Below are 21,554 nucleotides of genomic sequence, written 5' to 3' on the forward strand. Positions count from 1 at the left end.
GGACAATGGGTGCCTGAGAGCACTGAGGGAGGGGAGCCGATAAGAGGGGTTAGGGGTCAGGGAAGGCTTCCTCGAGGAAATGCCTTTCTAAACCGAACCCTGAAGGACGAGTTAGCCAGCTAGGGGGGCAAAGTGCTCAGGCTGTGCTTCAGGGTGGAGGGCACGCTAGAGGGACGGAAGGTCACCTAGCACAGCTGGCGCTGGGGGTGCTGGGGGCTCAGGCCAGAGGGGTAGGAGGGCCAGCTCCCTTGTTGGAGTGTAACTGTCTGTCTCTAGAGAAGAGACCCCTTGAAGACAATACCGAGCCTCCTTCGGCTCAGGGTCCCCTTCCTGACAGAGCAGGTGCTGAGTGAATGTTGGCAGGTGTGTCGGTGGAGGCTGAGGTGGGGAGGTCGGGTGTGCCGTGACCTGGCCCCCTGGCTAAAGCAGGTAAGGGGCCTGGAGGTTGCTGGCTTCCCCGGCCACACCTGTCCCTGCCTCTGGGTCACGTGTGTGTTGTTGTCCTTCAGCCCTCGACAGCGAGTCTGCAACCAGCAGCATCCGCTTCAGCAAGGCCTGCCTGAAGAACGTCTTCTCGGTCCTGCTCATCTTCATCTACCTGCTGCTCATGGCCGTGGCCGTCTTCCTGGTTTACCAGACCATCACAGACTTCCGAGAGAAACTCAAGCACCCCGTCATGTCTGTGTCGTATAAGGAAGTGGACCTGTACGACGCCCCAGGTAGAGCCTGCTGGGACTGGTGTCAGGGCGCAGGTCTGGGGCATCCATTTGCAAATACAGCCTGAGCTGCCACTGCACTCCTCGCCCCGTGCTGGGTGCGACGGGCAGGGTGGAGGAGTCTGAGCACAGCCTGGGTGTAGGGACACACCCAGAGAGCTGCCGCTGGCCCCCAGTAGAGTGTGTCCTGTGTCAGGGAGAGAGGTAGACAGAGCCTGGAGTGGCCACTGCAGAACTGGGGTGGGCAAGGAGCCGTTTGCACAGAGGCAGGATGTGAGCTGGGCTCTAATAGATGGGAAGAGAGTTTTTCTGGGAGGAGGATCAGCAGAGCAGAGGTGAGTGTGGGGAGGCTGAGGGTTTCTCTGGAGTGGCTGAGACTGTCCTGGCTTTGCTCTCTTTATCTGTGGGCTACTCTGTGTCTGGTTTCCTGGTCTCTGAGCTCTGCTGGGTCTGGTGCATGTGCTGCTCACAGTGTTTCTGCCCCTGAGGTTGGAACAGCTACCATCAGTAGAGCCGTGAATGAGGAGCCTTGGGGGGGCGGGGGGTGAGGGCACACCTGGAGCTCCAGGCAGAGCAGGAGATGAGAGACAACCTGAGATCTGGGAGCCACACATCGGGGCCTCCCACTGACTCTGCAGGTGGGTGCGGGTCCCAGGGATTGGCTCAGGCGCGGAGGCCCCCTCAGCGTGCACAGAGCAGCGTTCTGGTGCAGGCGCAGGCGTGGGGGAGGCTCCCTGAGGAGGCCTGTGTCCTTCATTAGAGGAGGGCTTTCTGAGGGCAGAGGATGTGGCTTCCCCCCTCTGTAGCCTTTTCCTTCTCCCTCCCCTGCAGTCACCAGGGAGTCCTGAACTTAGGCTGATGGTGGGTGTGAGCAAATGAATGTGACATGATTTTAGGGTGTGGTCAGGGCCTGTGCCTCCTAACGTTCACTTTTCCATTTGCGCCCCCAGGGATTGCCCTGTACCCCGGTCAGGCCCAGCTGCTCAGCTGTAAGCACCATTACGAGGTCATCCCGCCTCTGAGGAGCCCGGGCCGGCCGGGAGATGTGAACTGCACCACCCAGAGGATCAACTACACAGACCCTTTCTCCAACCAGACCCTGGTAAGGCTCCGGGCGGGGCAGCGTGCTCTCTCGGCCCCGCACCCACCCGAGGCTCAGTCTTCTTTCTGCCGGGTGGTTGGGGAGGGCCCTCGGCCGGTGAACACGGGGACAAGTGGGTCGTGGCCGTGGCTGGCTCACCTGCACTTGGTCAGAGTGACCCTGGGGGATTCTGTCCTGCAGGAGGGGCCCGGGTGTCGGGGCGGAGGGGGCCCCCTACCTGGCTGCTCGGGGAAACTGCCAGGTGCTTTTGGAAAATGTCCATTCCCAGATTCCAGGCGAGGCCAACTGGTTCATCATTCCGGGCGCGGGGCCTGGGAATTCGTATTCTGAAATAAATAAGCCACTGTAAGCAGGAGCGCTGGTCCGGGAGCCAGGACCGCAGCCGGCCCTGCTGTCCCGCAGCCCGTGGGACGCGGCGTGGGCGGCTGGAGGGCGGCGCCTGCACGGGTGTGAAGGCAGCGAAGGAATTTGTATTTCTCACATCTTCCCTTTTGTGACCCATGTCCATGTTTCAGAAAGGATTGAACCAGGCCGAGCCAGGTTTTCCAGACCCAAGAGGAAGGAAAGGTTTTTAGGCAGAAGAACTCGGACCCAGACTCACAGGGAGGAGCAGGGTGTTGTGTTGTGCCCCTGGGAAGTTACAGGCGTTGGGTGTTTCTGGGGGTCCCGCTGTGACAGAAGTAAGGCCGGATGAGAGAAGCAAGCTTCTGGGTGGCAGGGAGCCGTGAGTGGGTCTTAGATGAGTTTTGTTACTATTTATTCTAGGCTTCCTCCTAAAATCCCACTGAAATGATTCCCACTCCTGCAAAAAATAGAATAAAATAAAATATCCACAGGAGCCCTGTGAGCCAGGAAAGGGTATCACGGGTTGACCAGACAGTTTGAGGAACAAGAAATAGAAACAGCAAGTCCGGTCAGGTTGATGGAGTGAACAGATCGGAGGAAGCCCGTGCCTGGAGCAGATGCGAGAGGCCTGCTGCGGGGATTCCTCAGGCCGAGGCCGCCCAGGAGCAGGCTGCTCCGTGCAGGAGGACAGAGGTGCAGGACAGCGAGGGGAGCCTGTGGGCTGAGCCTCCTGTGTGGCTTCTGCTGAGAGACATCCCCTCCCTGAGTACCAAGCCCCGCCCCCCCAACCCAGCCTGTAGCCCCGCCCAGGTCTCAGGTAGGAGGACCCCGGAGGAGGGAAGAATGGGCCAGTGATGAGGCCCTGGGGTGGGACCTGCGAGAGCCCCTGTCTTCGCCAGCCCCTGGCCTTGTCCACCGGGAGGTCTGCTTGGCGGTGGTCCCCTGTGGCTATCGCTGGAGTGGGCATCAGAAGCATGCCCTCCCCGGGGCCCACAGCTTTGGGCACCCACTTTCTGCTGCAGAGGTGGAGGAGCGGCTGTGGGCTGCCGGGTCTTGGACTCGGTGGTTGGCTTGTCGTTCTTCTGTTCCCGCACCTTCGTTTGTGGTGAGATGTCTTGGGAAATGTGTGGTCTTCTGGCTGTTTGCGTGCCCTCACGTCCACATGGAAGTGACCCAGGTCTCATCTGGTCCTCCTTTGTCCGTCTTCAGATTCTCATTTATTTTTTAGTCTCTGGTGCCCTTGGTTTAATCTAGTTAATGTTGACCAGCTGCTTTGCCCTGGCACAGTTGGGGGCACGGCCTTGTCGGTCTGCAGGACCTGTGTGTGTTTCCTCGTGGCCTGCCAGGTTTCCAGTGCCCGTATGGTAAGCTGATGCCTCCTTTGTAGGTGGTTGTCACCATGCACTCCAGTTCCAGACAACAATTTACGTAACGGTCAGAGCCCAGGCTAAGCTACTGTACAAGAGCAGACGCCCCAAACGCACACAGTGGCTGAGACCAGAGAGAAGTCGGTGTCTTTCTCTGGGGATCCCTGGTGTGCAGGGGGCGGTCACTCTGCCACCCCCTGGGCGTTGTCCTGGTCCTGTGGTCAGCACTGGCTCGCGGCATGAGTGCACACGCCGGCCCCAGAGGTGAGACGTGGAGGGCAAGACGCCGAGGGGCATGAGTCACTGCACATTCCAGGAACTTGGTCACGTGGCCACGTCTGAGGCCGGGAGTGGGGCCAGCAGGCGGCTGTGCTCTGCTGGAGTCGGGGATGGGGAAGCGGTCCTAGGGCTGCAGGAGGAAGTGGATCATGGAAACAGGACAGTCAGCGTCCTCTGCTGCCACTTACCGTGCGGAAAGGCTGAGAGGGGCTAGGCGGGCAGAGAGAGACATCTCAGGATAAGGCAGCAATAACCAGAACTGAAGCAACAACATTAACCTCAGTTAAAAAGGAATTCCAGGTGCAAAGGACGAAAAGAGGGACGTGTAATATGGATAAGGGTTCAACTCCACCACTCTTCCTGAGAAGATTTAACAGTCACCCATCTATCACTGCGTGCAAAGCAGCCTCCCAGTTGTATGTTGTAGGCAAAACCTGTTCGAATAAAAAGTCCCATGACTGCCCTAGCTGGTTTGGCTGAATGGATAGAGCGTCAGCCTGTGGACTGAAAGGTCCCCGGTTCGATTCCAGTCAAGGGCACATGCCTGGGTTTCAGGCTCATTCCCCAGTGGGGGGCATGCAGGAGGCAGCCAATCCATGATTCTCTCTCATTGATGTTTCTCTCTCTCCCTCTTTCTTCCTCTCTGAAATAAAAAAAAAAAAAAAAAGTCCCATGACCCCAGAGCATGTGTAACACTTCTCAGAAACTCGCAGATCAGGCCGACAGAAAGTAAGAGAACGATTGGAAAGCGCAGTGCGTGTGGAGCGAGTGTGTCTCGGTGCCTGACAGTGTCTTAGGTGCTCTTCACGTATCTTAGAGCCTGTATAAAAGTCGATGTTAAGATATTTCCCCCAAAATTACTCTATCAACCCAATATCATCAGTTAAAAGTCCCAGTTGAGTTTTCATGGAACTGAAGCTAGTGTTAAAGTGCACGAGAAGAGCACGTGTACAAAACAGCCAGGTTTGGGGGGTGAGCAGCCTGAGCAGGCGCCCAGCTCAGTCCGAGGTCACAGCGGGGAGAACCGCAGCCATCAAACCTGCATCTCCATTGGTGGGTTTCACACCACAATACAAGACGATCTAAATGCAAAAAAGGTTAAAAAAAAGATACTATACAGAAATATAGGAGAATAGTGATATAATTTTGATTTTCCTTAGCAAACAAAACGTAGAAGCCTTAAAAAAAAAGATTTGCAGATTTCACATCAAATTTAGAGCTTCATAAAGCAAATGACATTATAAGCAGAGTTAACCGGAAAGTGAGCGAATGGAAGACATTTGTCTGTAAAACAGACGGAAGTTCCTATCCTTTCTCAACCGAGAGCTGCAGAGCGCAGCGGAGAGTGCACGCGGCACAGCTGGGCTCCCTGAGGAGGAGTGGGCGGCAGTGCCCTGGGGCCACTGGGCTTTCCAGGCCCACCCCCGAGTGTCTGGCCTGCAGGTCAGGAGCAGCGCGCAGCTCTCCCAGGCTGAGATTCCGGCCTCTGTGTCTCTGCAGAAATCCGCCCTGATCGTGCGGGGGCCGCGGGAAGTGAAGAAGCGGGAGCTGGTCTTCCTCCAGTTCCGCCTGAACCAGAGTAGCGAGGACTTCAGCGCCATCGATTACCTCCTCTTCTCCTCCTTCCAGGAGTTCCTGCACAGGTGGCCTTTCCAGTTCCGCTCTATCTGCTCCAGCCTCGCACAGCCCCGTGGGGGTGGAGTGCAGGGGGGAGGCCGGAGGCTAGCGGGCCAGCGGGCCCCTCAGGACTGCTGAAGCCCAGAGTCCTCTGAGGAGCCCGGGAGGAAGCGGGCATTCTCCCACTGGGGCCTTCAGGGGTCGGCCTGCCTGGAGGTGGGCGACCACTCCCTCTCCATTTGGAAACCCAGAAGCAGAGCTTGGAGGAGGCGGTGGGCAGCGTCCTGGCGATGCCAGCAGGGAGACCAGATGAAGCAGGGGCTGGAGTGCGTGGGCCGAGTTGAACCCTACGTCAGGCCTGATGAGCTTGGACCTTTCTCCTCTGCCCTCAGCCCAGACAGGGTGGGCTTCATGCAGGCCTGTGAGAGCGCCTCTTCCAGCTGGAAGTTCTCCGGGGGCTTCCGGACCTGGGTCAAGATGTCCCTGGTGGAGACCAAGGAGGAAGACGGGCGAGAAGCAGTGGAATTCCGGCAGGAGGTCGGTGGCGCTGGGTGGGTCGAGCTGCTGGTCGTGCAGCCTGAGTGGGGCGGGGAGCTCCCCAGGGAGGGGGCCTCTGTGCAAGGTCTGAGGCTGAGAGCGGACCATGCAGGAGCTCACGCGTTCTGTAGGCAGCACCCGTGCTAAGCCTCCCCCTCTGTTACAGCCAGGCCCAGCACACACACGGGGAGCAGAGAGCCCTGCGGGGTGCAGAGACCAGCACCCGATGCCACCGAGCAAGCCCAGCGCTGAGAGGCTGGCGGCCGCCTAGAGCAGCGGTTCTCAACCTGTGGGTCACGACCCCTTTGGGGGTCGAACGACCCTTTCACAGGGGTCGCCTAAATACATCCTGCATATCAGATATTTACGATTCTTAACAGTAGCAAAATTACAGTTATGAAGTAGCAACGAAGATAATTTTATGGTTGGGGGTCACCACAACATGAGGAACTGTATTAAAGGGTCGTGGCATTAGGAAGGTTGAGAACCACTGGCCTAGAGGGTTGGGTATTTGCAGGGAAGAGAGACTAGATGCAGTGGCTCTTGAGTGTCATGGGCATGATGGTCCATTGGGATGCAGGGGTAAAATACTAGCTTTCTAAAAAAAAAAATCACTTTTTTATAAAATAATTGCTTTTATGCAAGTTATTCTTTTTTAAAAAATGTCTGTTGATTTTAGAGAGCAGAAGGGCGAGAGAGAGAGACATTGATGGGTTCCTCTTTGGGCACCCCAACCTGGGATCGACCTACAACCTAGGTACGCCCTCGGGCTGGGGATCAAATCCGCAACCTTTCGGTGCCCAGGACAATGGTCCAACCAATAGCCACACAGGCCAGAGCTAACTTTTTAATTTATTGATTTGAGAGAGAAAAACATCGATTTGTTGTTCGCTTTGTTTATGTGTTCATTGGTTGCTTCTTGTATGTGCCCTGGCCAGGTTTGAACCCGAAACCTTGGTGAATCGGTAACCAACTGAGCTACCCAGCCAGGCCTTTAAAAAATTTTTTTTATAAAAGAGTTTGAGTCAAACTGGCATCATGTTTGGGGAACAATATCTCAAATCCTCTCTCTTTTTGTATTTTTTAATGTAATTTTTCTATTTTTCAGTGTTTTATAATGCATATAGCAATAGAACAGTAATGCTAATGTTACATCACTTCTAAAGTTACAAATATGTTGGGTGCATGTTCAGAAATTTTTCCTAATGGGACCCGTGTGCCTAAGGCTTTCACCCCACTGGCCTGGAGCTAGGAGATATGGGGGTCTCCAGCCCCCTTCCCCCCGTGAGAGCCAAGAGGAACTTAGAAAAGGGCATGGCAGTGGGGATCGAGGGGAGGGACAGGGGTGTTTGTCAGTGACCACCAAAAGCACGGCCACACCCCTATTGCTACATCCATTATAAAACATTGAAAAATAGAAAAATTAGATTAAAAAATACACAAAGAGGGAGGATTTGAGATGTTGCTCCCAGGCATGATGTCAGTTTGACTCAAACTCTTTAACAAACTCTTTTGGGCTTCCACCATGGCAGTGGCTTTCTGCCTCTTGCCTGAGTCCACACCCACACCCCATGTGTCCGTGGCTGGAGCCTGCAGAGGCTGCGAGGAGACGGGCCTGTGCTCACACCCTCTGCTCCTCCTTGGAGCTGGTCCATTTGGACTGGGCTCCAAGGGACAGCGTTAGGAAGCGCTGGGTTGGAGTAGGACCCACTCTGGTCGACGGGTCTTTCCTTGGCCAGAAGCCACGGCTCCTAGGACTGCGCCAGGTAGAGCTTTGGGAAGGGCATGGAGCCAGGTTTCTTCAAGGCACAGCTTTCTTCCTGCCTTAGGATGTAACGGCTCCCAGGACAGTAGGCCCTTAGATATTCCTAGTTTGTAAGATAACTCAGATCCTGAATTTCTACTCCCCTTTCCTCCAAGAGCGCCAAGCCTTTCCTGTCTGGGCCCAGCAGCTGAGAAAGGAGCTTCCGCGTGTTCACCTCACAGCGAGGTGCCGTCCCATCCACCAGGCTCTCCTGGTGGCCCCAGCCGTGACCTGAACCCACAGGGGCCCAACCCCGCCAGCCTAGACGTTGCAGAACATTTTATGTGCTTTTTATTACAGTCTCCGTTGGAAGCCTTTGGCAGGGCATAGGAACTTGAACACAGTTTCAAATGTTTTATATCAGGTTTTAAAGTTTAAGGTTCTTTCGTGTGTATTGCTTCCTGTGATCTTCTCGGGGCTCAGTGAGGAAGGCAGAGCAGAGGCTCAGTTCAGATGCTGAGCGCAGCCCTTCCGGCTGGGGCTGGGCTCCTGTCTGCTCTCCCTGCCACCACGCAGACCCGTCTGTCATGGGCAGCCGGGTCTCCCCGAGCACAACCACTCACAGTTCACGGAGAACACCCGCCACGTGGATCCAGGCGGTGCTGGTCCCTGTCGACTCCAAGGTTAAAATGCGCAGCTCTAAGGATTGAGTGTTTTGAAGTTTAGGATTCTTATGGCTTTTAATTGTGAGTCTTACACAGTCTTACACTTTGAATATGATTTAATCAGTTATTGTACATCCCAAATCCCCCTCGTTTCCCCAAAGAACTGTGGAAACCACGGGAAGGCCTGGGCTCTGGTGCCAGGGTCAGGGTGTGGTACGTATGAGATGGGCTCTCTCCTCCCAAGATGGTGTGAGGAGAGCCGCGGCCTGAGACCCCCTGGCCATGCCTCCCTCTCCCGTGGCCCCGGCCAGGTGACAGTTTCTCTCCTCTGTTCCTAGACGAGTGTGGTCAACTACATTGACCAAAGGCCGGCCGCCGAAAAAAGTGCCCAGCTGTTTTTTGTGGTCTTTGAATGGAAAGATCCTTTCATCCAGAAAGTGCAAGATGTGAGTATTGTTTAAGATGGAGAGGCCCTTCATCTCCTTTCCTAGCCCAGATCAGTTGTGTTGGTGGCATTCGTGGTCTGTGTCATTTGTGTTTAATTGGTCTTGTCTTCATCACTAGACTGTGGCCCCAGGAAGGTGGGGACTTTGTCTTTTGTTCATCATTTCTTTGGTGTCCAGCACAGTGCCTGGCACAGAGGAGCTGCTCAGTGGTGATATTAATTGAATGACCTGAGCAGAAAGCATTGAGCTACTGTTTCAATTACTGCTGTTTGGAAGCCATTCTTTTTAAATGGTTGTCTGTAGGATGAGAACTTATTCGTGATAAGAGAGAACAGAAAGGTACAAATAAAAAATTAACAGAGTATCAGTTAATGCCAGATTCTCAGACTGAAGGGGCACTAATGAGACAGCTTTGCCAAAGGAGCATTCGTAAGACGCCATCCACCAGAGCCAGTCCCAGGAACACTGATTGGCGTTCAGCTCATCACACAATGTCCTGGCGTGGCCTTGCTCGGGGAAGGCATTTCAGAGCCAGGACTGACACAGGGAAGGTCTCTGTGACACGGGCGTGCTCCACGGCCACCCACCACCACCGTTATCCGTGCATTGGCCAGGCTTGTGCGAGGCTTTGGGAATCAGGACTCCGAGTAGAGGAGTAAATGCCTTCAGCTCTGCATGTAAATCATGTGAGCAGACATTTTTAACCTATATTCAGTGGGCGGTGCTTGTAATGGGCCGGTGCTCAAGGCCTGCCTGGCGCTGTCACTCAGCTTCACAACAGTCCCCAACAGTGGAGGCGATGCAGCCACCCAAGGTTCAGGTGGGCTGAGGTCGCCCTGCTAGACTGAACAGTGCTCTATACCAGGGTGGGGATTCAGAAATCCAAATAGGATGTCGGCCGTGGAGAGTCCAACTTTCCGGGGGAGCCACCTGTAGCTGTGAAGGGACTGATTCCAGACAGTCAGTGCCTCTCAAAGGAGACAGTGGGGTAAATACCTGCTACGTTGGAGGGTTTGGCTGAGTGAACGGAGAAAGGCTCGGAGGAGCTTGGAGGATTGGTAGCTCCGGCAGGAGGAAAGCATACAGGCGGGGAAGGGGGCACAGCCTGGAGGCAGGGGTCCCGAGGGGAGTGTGGAAGGACGGCCACTGGACTGGGCGTGAGGAGAGGTGTGAGTCACTACGAGAGGGGAGGAAAACAAGAGGAGCTGCTCTTCTTATGGGGTTGAGTTTTGGAGAAATTTGTCTTAAAGCAAGGTCACTGGTTGGGGCCCAAAAACATTAAAGCTTACTTGTGCATGGCTATTTTAAAACGTTTTTTCTTTCGGAATCACTGTGTTGTAGGGAGGGCTTAGTGTTTTTCCCCTCACACTGAACTGTGGACATGAAAGTATGACGGAGTGTGTGGAGTTACAATTTATGAACCCAGTTGCTTTTCTCGTCACCCCATTGATACTGGTATCACCTAAGACTCAAAACTGAAGCAAACTAATAAACTTGAGTTGGTTCTGTCTTACAGATAATCACAGCCAATCCTTGGAACACAATTGCTCTTCTCTGTGGGGCCTTCTTGGCATTATTTAAAGCAGCAGAGTTTGCCAAACTGAGTGTGAAGTGGATGATCAAAATTAGGAAGAGATACCTTAAAAAAAGAGGTCAGGCCACGAACCACATAAGCTGAAGTCACCTTGTCCATGGAACTGCCCACGTTAATGGAGGTTCTCACCACTTCCACTTTGATAAACTGAGCTACCAGCCCTCCTGAACTCACCTGGAGAGATGGCCCTGCTGGGAGGAGCCGCTGGGGAACAGATCCAGTGGATAACCTACAAGTTATTTAAGCACTTAAATTATTAAGGAAGTTTTGCCTAGGACACATGAATAGGGTTTGTGGAAGATGGAACTAGGGCTGGTTTCTGAAGGTTTGTCGACTCTGCCTTTCTTTCTGGTTTGGTATATAGCTCAGCTACAACAGGCTGTTAAGGCTCTGTGTTTGCCTTGGGCTTTCCCCCCGAGGTTTTTAAGTGGATGGACAAGGGTGTGCCTATCGAGATGTGTGGGTCACGCTTTGAAACCTGAGCACTTTACACAAGGAAAGACAAACACCCTTATGTCTCTGGCATCTCTGCTGTTCCCATCGTCTGGCCTCTGACAAGTTTTCTCCTTTGTTAAATGTTAAATGAGACCTTTAAAGCTAATACTATAATTAGATTTCCTGTGGACTCACTAGCCATCTCTCTGGTTAGAGTTTTTGTTGATGCAGGTATGAGAGTTTAGAGTGATTAACACGCAAAAGCACTAGTGTGAATGTATAGAGTTAGGTGCCTATTCAATGTATTTTGATGATTTCACTAACAGGTAAATAAAAGTAAGGTTAATACAAAAGGAATCAGTGTGCCAGTATGAATGTTAAATCAGTAGGCACCAGTACACTTTCCTTCTGTGGCCTCCAAATAGAAGGCGGTGTGAGCTTGGACTCCTGAGATGGATGGATCTGGACCCCGAGGTACGGCCTGACTGCGCCCAGGGAAGGGTAGGGTGGGCAGGACAGTTGATGGGAAGAATGATGGCTCAAGCCCCATGAATCAGCTGTTAACTACAAAACCACCCGAGTATTTTTCACATGGTAGCCACTGGCTGATTTAAGGTTATGAAATTGTTTCCAGAGTTTTAAATTATTTACATGCCCTTTGCAGCCAAAGAGAACTTGGTAGCATTTCCTGAATTTCATAATCTGCCTTTAGGTAACTCAAATGTGTGACTGGGTATTTTTTTAAAATCTCATGTCTAACTTAGCAGCAAGAAGCTGGTTTTTGGCTGGATTATTAAAAGTGAACTTGTGTACAGAAATATTCCCTGCTGCTTTTCTATGCCATAGAGCAGCGGTCGCCAACCTTTCGGACCTCACGGACCACCGGTTGGCGACTGCTGCCATGGGGCATGCAAATTCAAACTTTAGCCTAGGTCTCCTCTCTAAAAATCTTGCTGTAAGGCAAATGCAAAGCCAGGCATAAAAGCATACATTAACAGTATTGAAAACCAGATGTGTATTCGTAAAGTATCTCTGAAAATGACACACCAGTTTAATATTAGTTAATATTTATAAAATGGCTAATAAAATTTGCTCCAATGAACAGCCTAAAACTGAATTTTCTATATTGTGGAAAGTTGAGACCTCTGAATTGTGCTTTAGAGTCAGTAGATAACTAGGAAGTGAGCAGTTCTAACTCATCAAAGAAAAGCAGCTAACAACTATTAGCTGCAGCCTGCCGAAGTCCACTCTGGCTGCTCTTCAGTAAAAGACGTGTGCGCCTAAACCGTCCACAAATGGACAGTTAGCCCCAACGTTCACTGTCTGGAAAGGCTTGCCTTTCATTCTTGTTCTGCAGTCGGATCACTCTTCTGTCTGCGCCGCCCCAGCTGTCCGCAGTGCCGGCTGGCCGTGGGTTAGTGTGGAGGATCCGGCAAGAGCACCGTGATCTGGATGTCTCAGGTAAGGCGGCTGCTTGAGAACACCATGAAATATGAGCCACAGACTGAGAAGGAAGCATTCTCGGGAGCCACAGAGCGACGGGGGTTGCTTTTACAAGGACCTGGGAACAGTGTGCAGAACCTGTGCTAGAGCTTTCCGTGGGTATGAAAGGGTGGAATCAGACACCAGTCGTTGAAAACTTTGAGAACGCCTGATCTCTGATTCTGCTACAATCTCCCTGCCCCTCACAAAAACTGTTACTACAGATTTTCAGATTTATCCTCCTGGGTCTATTTTAATTGAAACTAACATTTAAGGTAAGTAAAATCCATCCTCTGAACATAAAAGGACATGAAGGATATCCTAGAACTTAGGGTTTTATGCAAATATTCTGTAAAACAGATATATGTTGGTAAATGGCTGGAACACTCAATCTGGCACAATCTTCCTATTTTTTAGACTATATCCTGCAACTTGCCTTAAACTTTCATTCATATATATATATATATATATATATATATATATATACACACATACATACACACACACACACACACACACACACACATGTATGAATGATGTATGTATACATATGAAGGGGGGCAGCTTCTTCTGAATGCCTAAACTTAGAGTTAAAAAATGCAGTGATGAGATAAGGCAAAATACAAACATAGACTTTATTAAATGCTGCTCAATCCCCCAATGAAGATCTTTCATTACAAAACAGTTTTCCACACAACTGCAAGTTAAGAGATTGGAATGGTACTCTGATAACAAAATTTATGAGAAATACTTGACCAAGTAAAAACATACAAGACCCCTATAGTCAACCTTCTTAGAACGCTACAGAAGCCAACTGCAGTTCCTTTAAGTAAAGCCAGGCAGTGGCAAGGAGCACTTGGTGTCACCACACTGTGGGACACGGAGCCCCCATCAGGAGGGACTGGAGGAGGGCAGGTGCTGAGGGCTGGAAGGGCCCTGCCTTCAGCCGTGGGGAAGGGGAGGAAGAGGAATGAACTGGGAGGCAGGCTGCGGGTTCACCTGCGCTGCCCCCACTAATCTGTGCTCATCATTGGGGAGTTGCAGATAAGGGGATACTCATGAGGAGCAATCTGAAGAATTTGTTTACTTTCCTAGCTTTTATTTATAAATTGTGCTTTAAAAAGCCTGGAGATTTAAGTTTTTTGCTCAAATTCCAGAGTACAGTAATATTACTAATGAAGGGAGGCTTTTGGCAGGTAATTCCTCCCATCATATTTCTGAGAGGGACAAAGGGAAGGTAAGGATTATACCTTAGTTTTATTTAGGAAATACTTTTTTCCTAGGATGTAACTAAGGTCTGCAGCAATGTGAAAAGCACATTATAAAAGGGAAAAATATACAGAGCAGACTACTATATCTATGTGCAACACAATCAAAATAGAATTCAAGTCATAATTCTTACCACTCCCATAATTATCTCACTCATATTATAGATGATAAAGTTCATTTCTGTGAAACTTCAGATGTGACACAATAAATCAATGATTAGACAAATGTTACAATATACTGTGGCCATGATATAGCACAGGGCTATGTTTAGTCCATATATTTTTTCATTTACAGTTGCCAGAAAAAAATTGACCTTTTAATTATACTGTTGAGGTTTCATGATTTTTACATTTTTTAAAAAAGTGTACAAAACTGTGCCTATCCCACAGGGGTGGCATGTTTCTCTTTATTCATTACTTGTATTGCTGAGAATACTGTGCATGTTGTAAGCACTGTTCTGGTTTTCTAGAGCTTTCTTTAGTTTTAGCTCCTCTAATTTTTTCCATAATTCTTCACGTTCCAATTCCTTCTTTTTCTCTCTGTAGATAAAGCAAAATTTTATTTCAGAACCTGAAGAACACAGTTTGGCAATTTGCTAGAAAACATAGTTCATCCACATTGCACTTCAATCCCTCTACTAAGGGGTTTGAGGGCTGTCACCTGGAGCACCTCATTACTCCTTGTCACTCTCCTACATCTGCTTCTCCTGTGCCAAACAAAAGTTACTACCTGCTTTGCCTCTTCTACATATTATCTCTACCACCACCGTGCCCACTATATCATTGGTGCTTTACAGTTTAAAAAATACTTTAAATTGAAAAAAAAATTTTAATTATCAATTACAGTTGACATACAAAAGTATATTAGTTTTAGGTGTACAACATAGTGACTGGACATTTACATAACTTATGAAGTGATCACCCTGGTAAGTCTAGTACCCATCTGACAACATACATATTTATTATATTATTGACTATATTCCCTATGCTGTACTTTACATCCCTGTGACTGTTTTTGTAACTGGCAATTCGTACTTAATCCCTTTACCTTTTTTACCCATTCCCCCAACCACCCTCACATCTGGCAGCCATCAGTTTGCTCTCTGCATTTTATGAAACTATTTGTTCATTTATTTTGTTTTTTTAGATTCCATATATTTAGGAAAACCAGATGTATCTGTCTTTATCTAACACAATTCACTTAGCATACCCTCTAGGTCCATCCAGGTTGCTGCAAATGGTAAGATTTCATTCTTTTTTGTGGCTGAGTAATATTCCATTGTATAAAACATAATCTTTTTCCATTTGTCTTATTAATGAATGCTTAGGTTGTTTCCATAACTTCGCTATTTTAAATGTTTCAATGAACATGGGGGAGCATACATCTTTTCGAAATAGCATTTTGGATTTCTCTGGATATGTGAAAGTAGAATTGATGGGTAATATATTTATTTTTAATTGAGAAATCTCCATACTTTTTCCATAGTGGCCGCACCAATTTACAGAGCACAGGGTTCTTCTTGGGTTCTTCCTCCCCTCCAGTGGGGACTCTAGACTCAGGCACATGAAGCCATGTCACCAGCCACCACGAATCATCCATGTTTGTGTAGAATCTCTGTTTTCAAGGGGATTTCTCAACATCACATCCTCTCCAATGCTTGGTTGTCAATTTATTGATGATAACCCTTCTGATAGGTGTGAGGTGATATCTCCTTGTGGTTTTAATTTGCATTTCCCTGATGTTGAGCATCTTTTCCTTTGTCTGTTGGCCATCTGTATGTGTTCTTGGGAAAATTTCTATTCAAGTCCTCCATCCTTTGTGTGTGTGTGTGTTAAATTGTATGAATTCCTGATGTAGTTTAGATTTTAACCCCTTGGCAACAAGTATCTTCTATTCAGTAAGTGTTTTTTTTTTTTTAATTTTGATGTACGTACTTTCTTGTTTCTCTTGTTAGAGGAAATATCAAAAAAAAAAATTACTAAGACAATGTCAAAAGGCTTATTTCCTATGTTTTCTTCTAGGACAGCGGTTCTCAACCTGTGGGTCGCGACCCCTTTGGGGGTCGAACGACCCTTTCACAGGAGTCGCCTAAGACCATCGGAAAACACATACATAATTACATATTGTTTTTGTGATTAATCACTATGCTTTAATTATGTTCAATTTGTAACAATGAAAATACATCCTGCATATCAGATATTTACATTACGACTCATAACAGTAGCAAAATTACAGTTATGAAGTAGCAATGGAAATAATTTTATGGTTGGGGGTCACCACAACATGAACTGTATTAAAGGGTTGTGGCATTAGGAAGGTTGAGAACCACTGTTCTAGGAGTTTTATGGTTTTGGGTCTTAAAATCCATTTTGAGTTTATTCTTCTATATGGTGTAAGAAAGTGACAGAGTTTTATTCTTTTGTGTCTGTCCAATTTTTCCAGTATCATTTTTTAAAGAATGTGGCATTACTCCATTGCATATTCTTGCTTCTTTTATTATAGATTAATTGGCCATATAGGTGTGGTTTATTTCTGGGCTCTTTAACCTGTTCCATTGATCTATGTTTTCATGCCAGTACCATCCTGTTTTAATTACTATAGTTTTGTAGTATAGTTTATTAGGTAGCATGACACCTCCAACTTTATTCTTCTCTCAAGATTTCTTTGGCTCTTTGTAGTTGTATATAAATTTTAGGATTATTTGTTCTACTTTTATGAAAAATGCCATTGGTATTTCGATAGAAACTGCTCCTCTATTTGTATCTTTTCCAATTTCTTTCTGAATTCAGTGTCTTAGTTTTCTGAGTATAGGTCTTATACTTCTTTGGTGAAATTTATTCCTAGGTATTTTATCCTTTTTGATGCATTTGTAAGTGGGATTGTTATGCAACTGATTTCTCAGCATTAATTTTGTATCTTGCTACTTTAGTTCTAATAGTTTTTTGGTGGATTCTTTAGGGTGCTCTCTCTATAGTATGTCATCTGCAAATAATGACAGTTTTACTTCTTCCTTTGCAATTTGGATACCTCTTATTTGCTTGTCTTATTGCTGTGTCTAGGACTTCCAATAATAAAAGTGGGGAAAGTAGACATCTTTGTCTTGTTTCTGATCTTAAAGAAAACGCATTTAGCTTTGCACCACTGAGTATGATATTAGTTGTCTGTTTGCCATATATGGCCTTTCTTATGTTGAGGTATGTTCCATCTATCCCCACTTTGCTGAGAGTTTTTATCAAATGCTTTTTCTGCATCTATTGATATGATCATGATTTTTATCCTTCATTTTATGTGGTATATCACTTGATTGATTTATAGGTGTAGAACCATCCCTGCATCCTAGGATGAATCCTACTTGATCATGGTGTCTGATCTTTATAATGTTTCAGGGAATTCAGTTTTCTAATATATTTTTTAATTAAAAATTTTTTTTTATTTCAGAGAGGAGGGGACAGAGAGAGAGATAGAAACATCACAGATGAGAGAGTCATTGATTGGCTGCCTCCTGCATGTCCCCTACTGGGCGGGGGGGGGGGGGGAGCGAGGAATTGATTGAGCCCGCAACCCTGGCATGTGCCCTTGGCCAGAATCGAACCTGGGACCCTTTAGTCCCCAGGCTGACGCTCTACTCACTGAGCCAAACTGGCTAGGGCTCAGTTTTCTAATATTTTTGTTAAGGATTTTTTTACATCTAGGTTCATCGGGGCTATTGGCCTGTACTTTTGTTGTAGTGTCTTTGTCTGGTTTGGAAATCAGAATAATGCTGGCTTTATAAAACAAGCTTGGGAGCCTTCTCTCACCTTGAACTTTTTGTAATAGTTCGAGAAGGATAGGTGGTAATTCTATGAATGTTTGGTAAAATTCACCTGTGAAGCCATCTGATCCAGAACTGGTTTGTTGGGAGTTGTTTTTTGTTTGTTTTTTATGGCTTTGATTTCATTGGTTGTAATCAGTCTGTTCAGATTTTGTATCATCAGAATTCAGTCTTGGAAGATTATATGTTTCTAGGAATTTATCCATTTCTTCCAGATTGTCTTTAATTTGCTGGCATATAGTTGTTCATGGTATTTTTTTAAAGGATTTTTAAAATTGATTTTTAGAGAGAAACATTGATTGGCTGTCTCCTGCAGGCCCCTTACCAAGGATAGATCCCACACCTGTGCATGTGCCCTGAATGGGAATTGAACTGACCATCTTTCAGTCCATGGGATGATGCCCAACCAACTGAGTCACACCAGCCAGGGCCATAGAATTTTCTTTTAATCCTTTGTATTTCTATGGTATCAGTTGTCACTTCATTCATTTCTGATTTTATTTGGGTCTTCTTTTTTTCCTTAATGAGTTCAGTTAAAGGTTTATCAATTTATATTTTCAAAGAACCAGCTCTTGGTTTCATTGATCTATTTTTTTTTAAACTAGTTCATTTATTTCTTCTTAGGTCTTTATTATTTCCTTCTTCCTACTCACTTTGGATTTATTTTGTTCTTTTTCTGATTCCTTTAAGTGTAAGGTTAGATAGCTTATTTGAGGTTTTTCTTTTCATGAGGTAGACCTGTATTGCTATGAATTTCCTTAGAACTGCTATATCCCATAGATTTGGGGTCACTGTGTTTTCATTTGTCTCAGGGCATCCTTCTTTCTTTTTTTCCCTTGATCTTGTTAAGTAGTATTTTATTTAGCCTCTATATATTTGAGTGTGTTTTCCAGTTTTCTTCTTGTAATTGATTTCTAACTTCATACCATTGTGATCCAAGAAGATACTTGATATTATTTCAATCTTAAATTAATTGAGACATGTTTTGCATCCTAACATGTGGCCTATCCTGGAAAATATTCCATGTGCACTTGAAAAGAATGTATATTCTGCTGCTTTGGGTGAAATGATCTAAACATATTAATTAAATCCATTTGGTCTAATTTGTCATTTAAGCACCGCTTGTCGATTTTGTCTGGATGATCTATCCATTGATGTCAATAGGGTGTTAAAGTCCTCTACTATGTCTGTGTTACTGTCTTTCCTTTTATGTCCACCAATATTTGCTTTATATATTTTAAGTGCCCCTACACTGGATGTGAAAATGTTTACAAGTGTTGTAGTCTCTTTTTATATTGGTCCTGTTGTTATGAAATGTCCTTCTTTGTCTCTTGTTATAGCCTTGGTTTTAAAGTCTATTTTTCTAAGTATTGCTACCCGGTGTTTTGTTTTGTTTTAACATTGCCTTTGAATGAAATGTCCTTTTCCATTTCTTTACTTTCAGTCTGCGTGTGCCATTTGATTAGAAGTGGGTTTCTCATGGGCAGCATATGTATGGGTCTTGTTTTCTTATCTTTCAGCCACCATATGTCTTTTGATTGGAGCATTTAATCCATTTACGTTTAAAGTAATTATTGATAGGTACTGTTATCCTATCACCCCTATTTCTTAAAGAAGTCCCTCTAACATTTCTTGTATTACTAGTTTGGCAGTGATGAACTCCTTCAGTTTTTTTTTTTTTTCTGGGAAGCTCTTTATCTGTCCTACAAGGAAGCTCTTTATCTGTCCTACAATTTTATTTTATTTCATTTTTTAAAAAATGGCTGCTCTGATGTTATTTTTTAAATGTATTTTTCTTGATTTCAGAGAGGAAGGGAGAGGGAGAGAGAGAAACATCAATGATGAGAGAGAATCATTGATCAGCTGCCTCCTGCACACACCCCACTGGGGATGTGAACCTGCAATACAGGCATGTGCCCTTGACCAGAATCTAACCCAGGACCCTTCAGTCCGCAGGCCAATGCTCTATCCACTGAGCCATACCAGCTAGGGCTGTCTTACTATTTTAAATGATAGCCTTGCTGGGTAGGTCCTTGCTTTTTATCACTTTAAATATTTCATACCAATCTCTCTGGCCTGCAGAGTTTCTGTTGAGAAATCAGTTGACAGTCTTATGAGAGCTCCCTTGTATGCAACTCACTGCTCTTAAGATTCTGTTTGTCTTGAACCTTTACCATTTTAATTATAATGGTCTTTTCTTAAATCCTCACCTGAGGATATGTTTTATTAAGCTTTTTAGAGATGAAAGGGGTGGGGGGAAACAGGGAGCAACATCGATCAGTTGCCTCCCATATGGGCCTCTACTGGGAATCAAACTGGCAATCTTTTGGAGTACAGGACTCTTCAACTAAGCCACCCAGGCAAGGCTATGATGTGTCTTTATGTGGGACTCTGGGACTAATATGACTATTTCTTTCACCAGTTTAGAGAAGTTTTCAGTCATTATTTCCTCAAATAGGTTTTTAATCCCTTGCTCGCTCTCTTGTCCTTTGGTACTCCTATGATACAAATGTTATGTTGGCCCAGAGGTCCCTTAAACTATTCTCATTTTAAAAATTATTTTTGTATTCCAATTGGGTATTTTTTACTGTCTTTCAGATCTCTGATTCATCCCTCTGCTTTTTCTAATCTGTTGTTGATTCCCTGTAATGCATTCTTCCTATCTCCATTTTTATGTTCCATATCTCTCTTCTGAACTTCTCAATGAGTTCATCTATTCTTTCCCTAAGCTCACTAAACATCCCTTTTACCAGTATTTTGAACTCTGCTCCTAGTAGCTTGCATGCCACCATTTCGTTTAGTTCTTTACTCGAGTCTTGTCCTATTCTTTTATTTGGTGCGTGTTTCTTTTTATTATATTAGGTCAATCTATATCTCAGAGTCTTGGCAGAATTATCTTATGTAGTTGGGGCCCTTGAGATGGGTGCTGCAGAAGTGTCCCTTCTGTGTGTTGTGTGCCCTTCTGTTTTGTCTTGATTGCTGTTGGCCTGTCAGTGACTATAGTGGATAAACTGCTGTGCGGGTGCTGACTCCATGTAGCAGGAGTTGCTCTAGCGGGGCTCTGGTGTGAGCTGAGTCTACTCTTCAGGTGTGCTTTTGTGGAGCTGGTTGGGTAGTTTCTGGTTTGAAATGAAGTTGGCCAACAGGTGTCTTGGTTTGGGGTGGGGGGTGCTCCAGGGCAGGCCCATGTTAGCCATTTGTGCCCAGCTTGGGGCCATCTGGTGGGAGCTACAAAGTGATCTATGGTTGGTTGTCACTTGTGCACTTGGGAGAGGTTATGCAGCAAGCCAAGGTTGGCTGCCAATAGTGCTGGGCAGCACATTGTGAGCTGAGATCTGTGGCTGCTTAGCTTCCAAGAATGTGGGCTTATAGTTCTGAAGTTATATATGATTTAAGGGACAGAGGTGCTGACCTATGCAGATTAAGATATAATGATTATTCTTAGTCATGTTTTCTTTCCATCTGTTCCTGGGGCTCAAACTATATACCTAATATATATTCCTGTCTAAAAGAGGGCTATTTAGAAGAAATAATGCATTGACTTAGTTATTGGTAGACTAGGATGGCCTTGAATAAAACTGCTTTTTCTACTCGGCACAAGAAAACCATGACTAATTGAAATAGATGGGCTTTTCCAAACAGAGTAGGTAATATACTCATTAGAAGTAAGTGGTAGCTATTATCCTCAAATGACAGGTGGGCTCAAGTACAGTGGTTACTCCCACCTGAAATAATATATGAGTGAGAAGGAAGTGATTTTTAGATTAATCTATGAAATTCTCAAAAAAAAGGTAATCACTAAGCCAAGTTCCTAAATGCTGTGTACTATCATTTATTCTCTAAAATATATATTACTGCAAGGAACAAAATATTAACAGTGCGAGTGATAGGCATATCATTATGTGAGTTCTCTCTTTCCATAAGTGAATTATGCTGACTTTTAAAATACCACCTGTTGCCCTAACCGGTTTGGCTCAATGGATAGAGCGCCGGCCTACGGACTCAAGGGTCCCAGGTTCGATTCCGGTCAAGGGCATGTACCTTGGTTGCGGGCACAACCCCGGTGGGGAGTGTGCAGGAGGCAGCTGATTGATGTTTCTAACTCTCTATCCCTCTCCCTTCCTCTCTGTAAAAAATCAATAAAA

The 21,554-nt window shown here is 46.5% G+C and overlaps 2 protein-coding genes across 8 annotated transcripts in view; one reads left to right on the plus strand and one right to left on the minus strand.

Annotated features, from left to right (window-relative positions):
- TMEM206 (transmembrane protein 206) overlaps positions 1–11,204 on the plus strand; it is a 33,437-nt gene extending 22,233 nt beyond the window's left edge. Inside the window, exons 3-8 of one of the 2 annotated variants that reach the window (XM_006089897.3) lie at positions 510–719; positions 1,667–1,818; positions 5,310–5,452; positions 5,819–5,963; positions 8,711–8,818; positions 10,335–11,204. In XM_006089897.3, coding sequence (XP_006089959.1) covers positions 510–719; positions 1,667–1,818; positions 5,310–5,452; positions 5,819–5,963; positions 8,711–8,818; positions 10,335–10,496 — 920 coding nt within the window. In that variant the 3' untranslated portion in view covers positions 10,497–11,204. The remainder of the gene's footprint in view (positions 1–509; positions 720–1,666; positions 1,819–5,309; positions 5,453–5,818; positions 5,964–8,710; positions 8,819–10,334) is intronic. The other variant, XM_023754772.1, reaches the window with a different exon arrangement.
- A 1,736-nt stretch (positions 11,205–12,940) lies between these two features.
- The window catches only part of PPP2R5A (protein phosphatase 2 regulatory subunit B'alpha), a 68,100-nt gene continuing 59,486 nt past the window's right edge, over positions 12,941–21,554 (minus strand). For all 6 annotated transcript variants that reach the window (XM_006089899.3, XM_023754774.1, XM_014456847.2 and 3 more), the window contains one exon: positions 12,941–14,137. In XM_006089899.3, the coding sequence (XP_006089961.1) occupies positions 14,005–14,137 (133 nt within the window). In that variant the 3' untranslated portion in view covers positions 12,941–14,004. The remainder of the gene's footprint in view (positions 14,138–21,554) is intronic.

Source organism: Myotis lucifugus, unplaced genomic scaffold (assembly GCF_000147115.1).
Source record: "Myotis lucifugus unplaced genomic scaffold, Myoluc2.0 scaffold_65, whole genome shotgun sequence".
Taxonomy (NCBI): Eukaryota; Metazoa; Chordata; class Mammalia; order Chiroptera; family Vespertilionidae; genus Myotis; species Myotis lucifugus.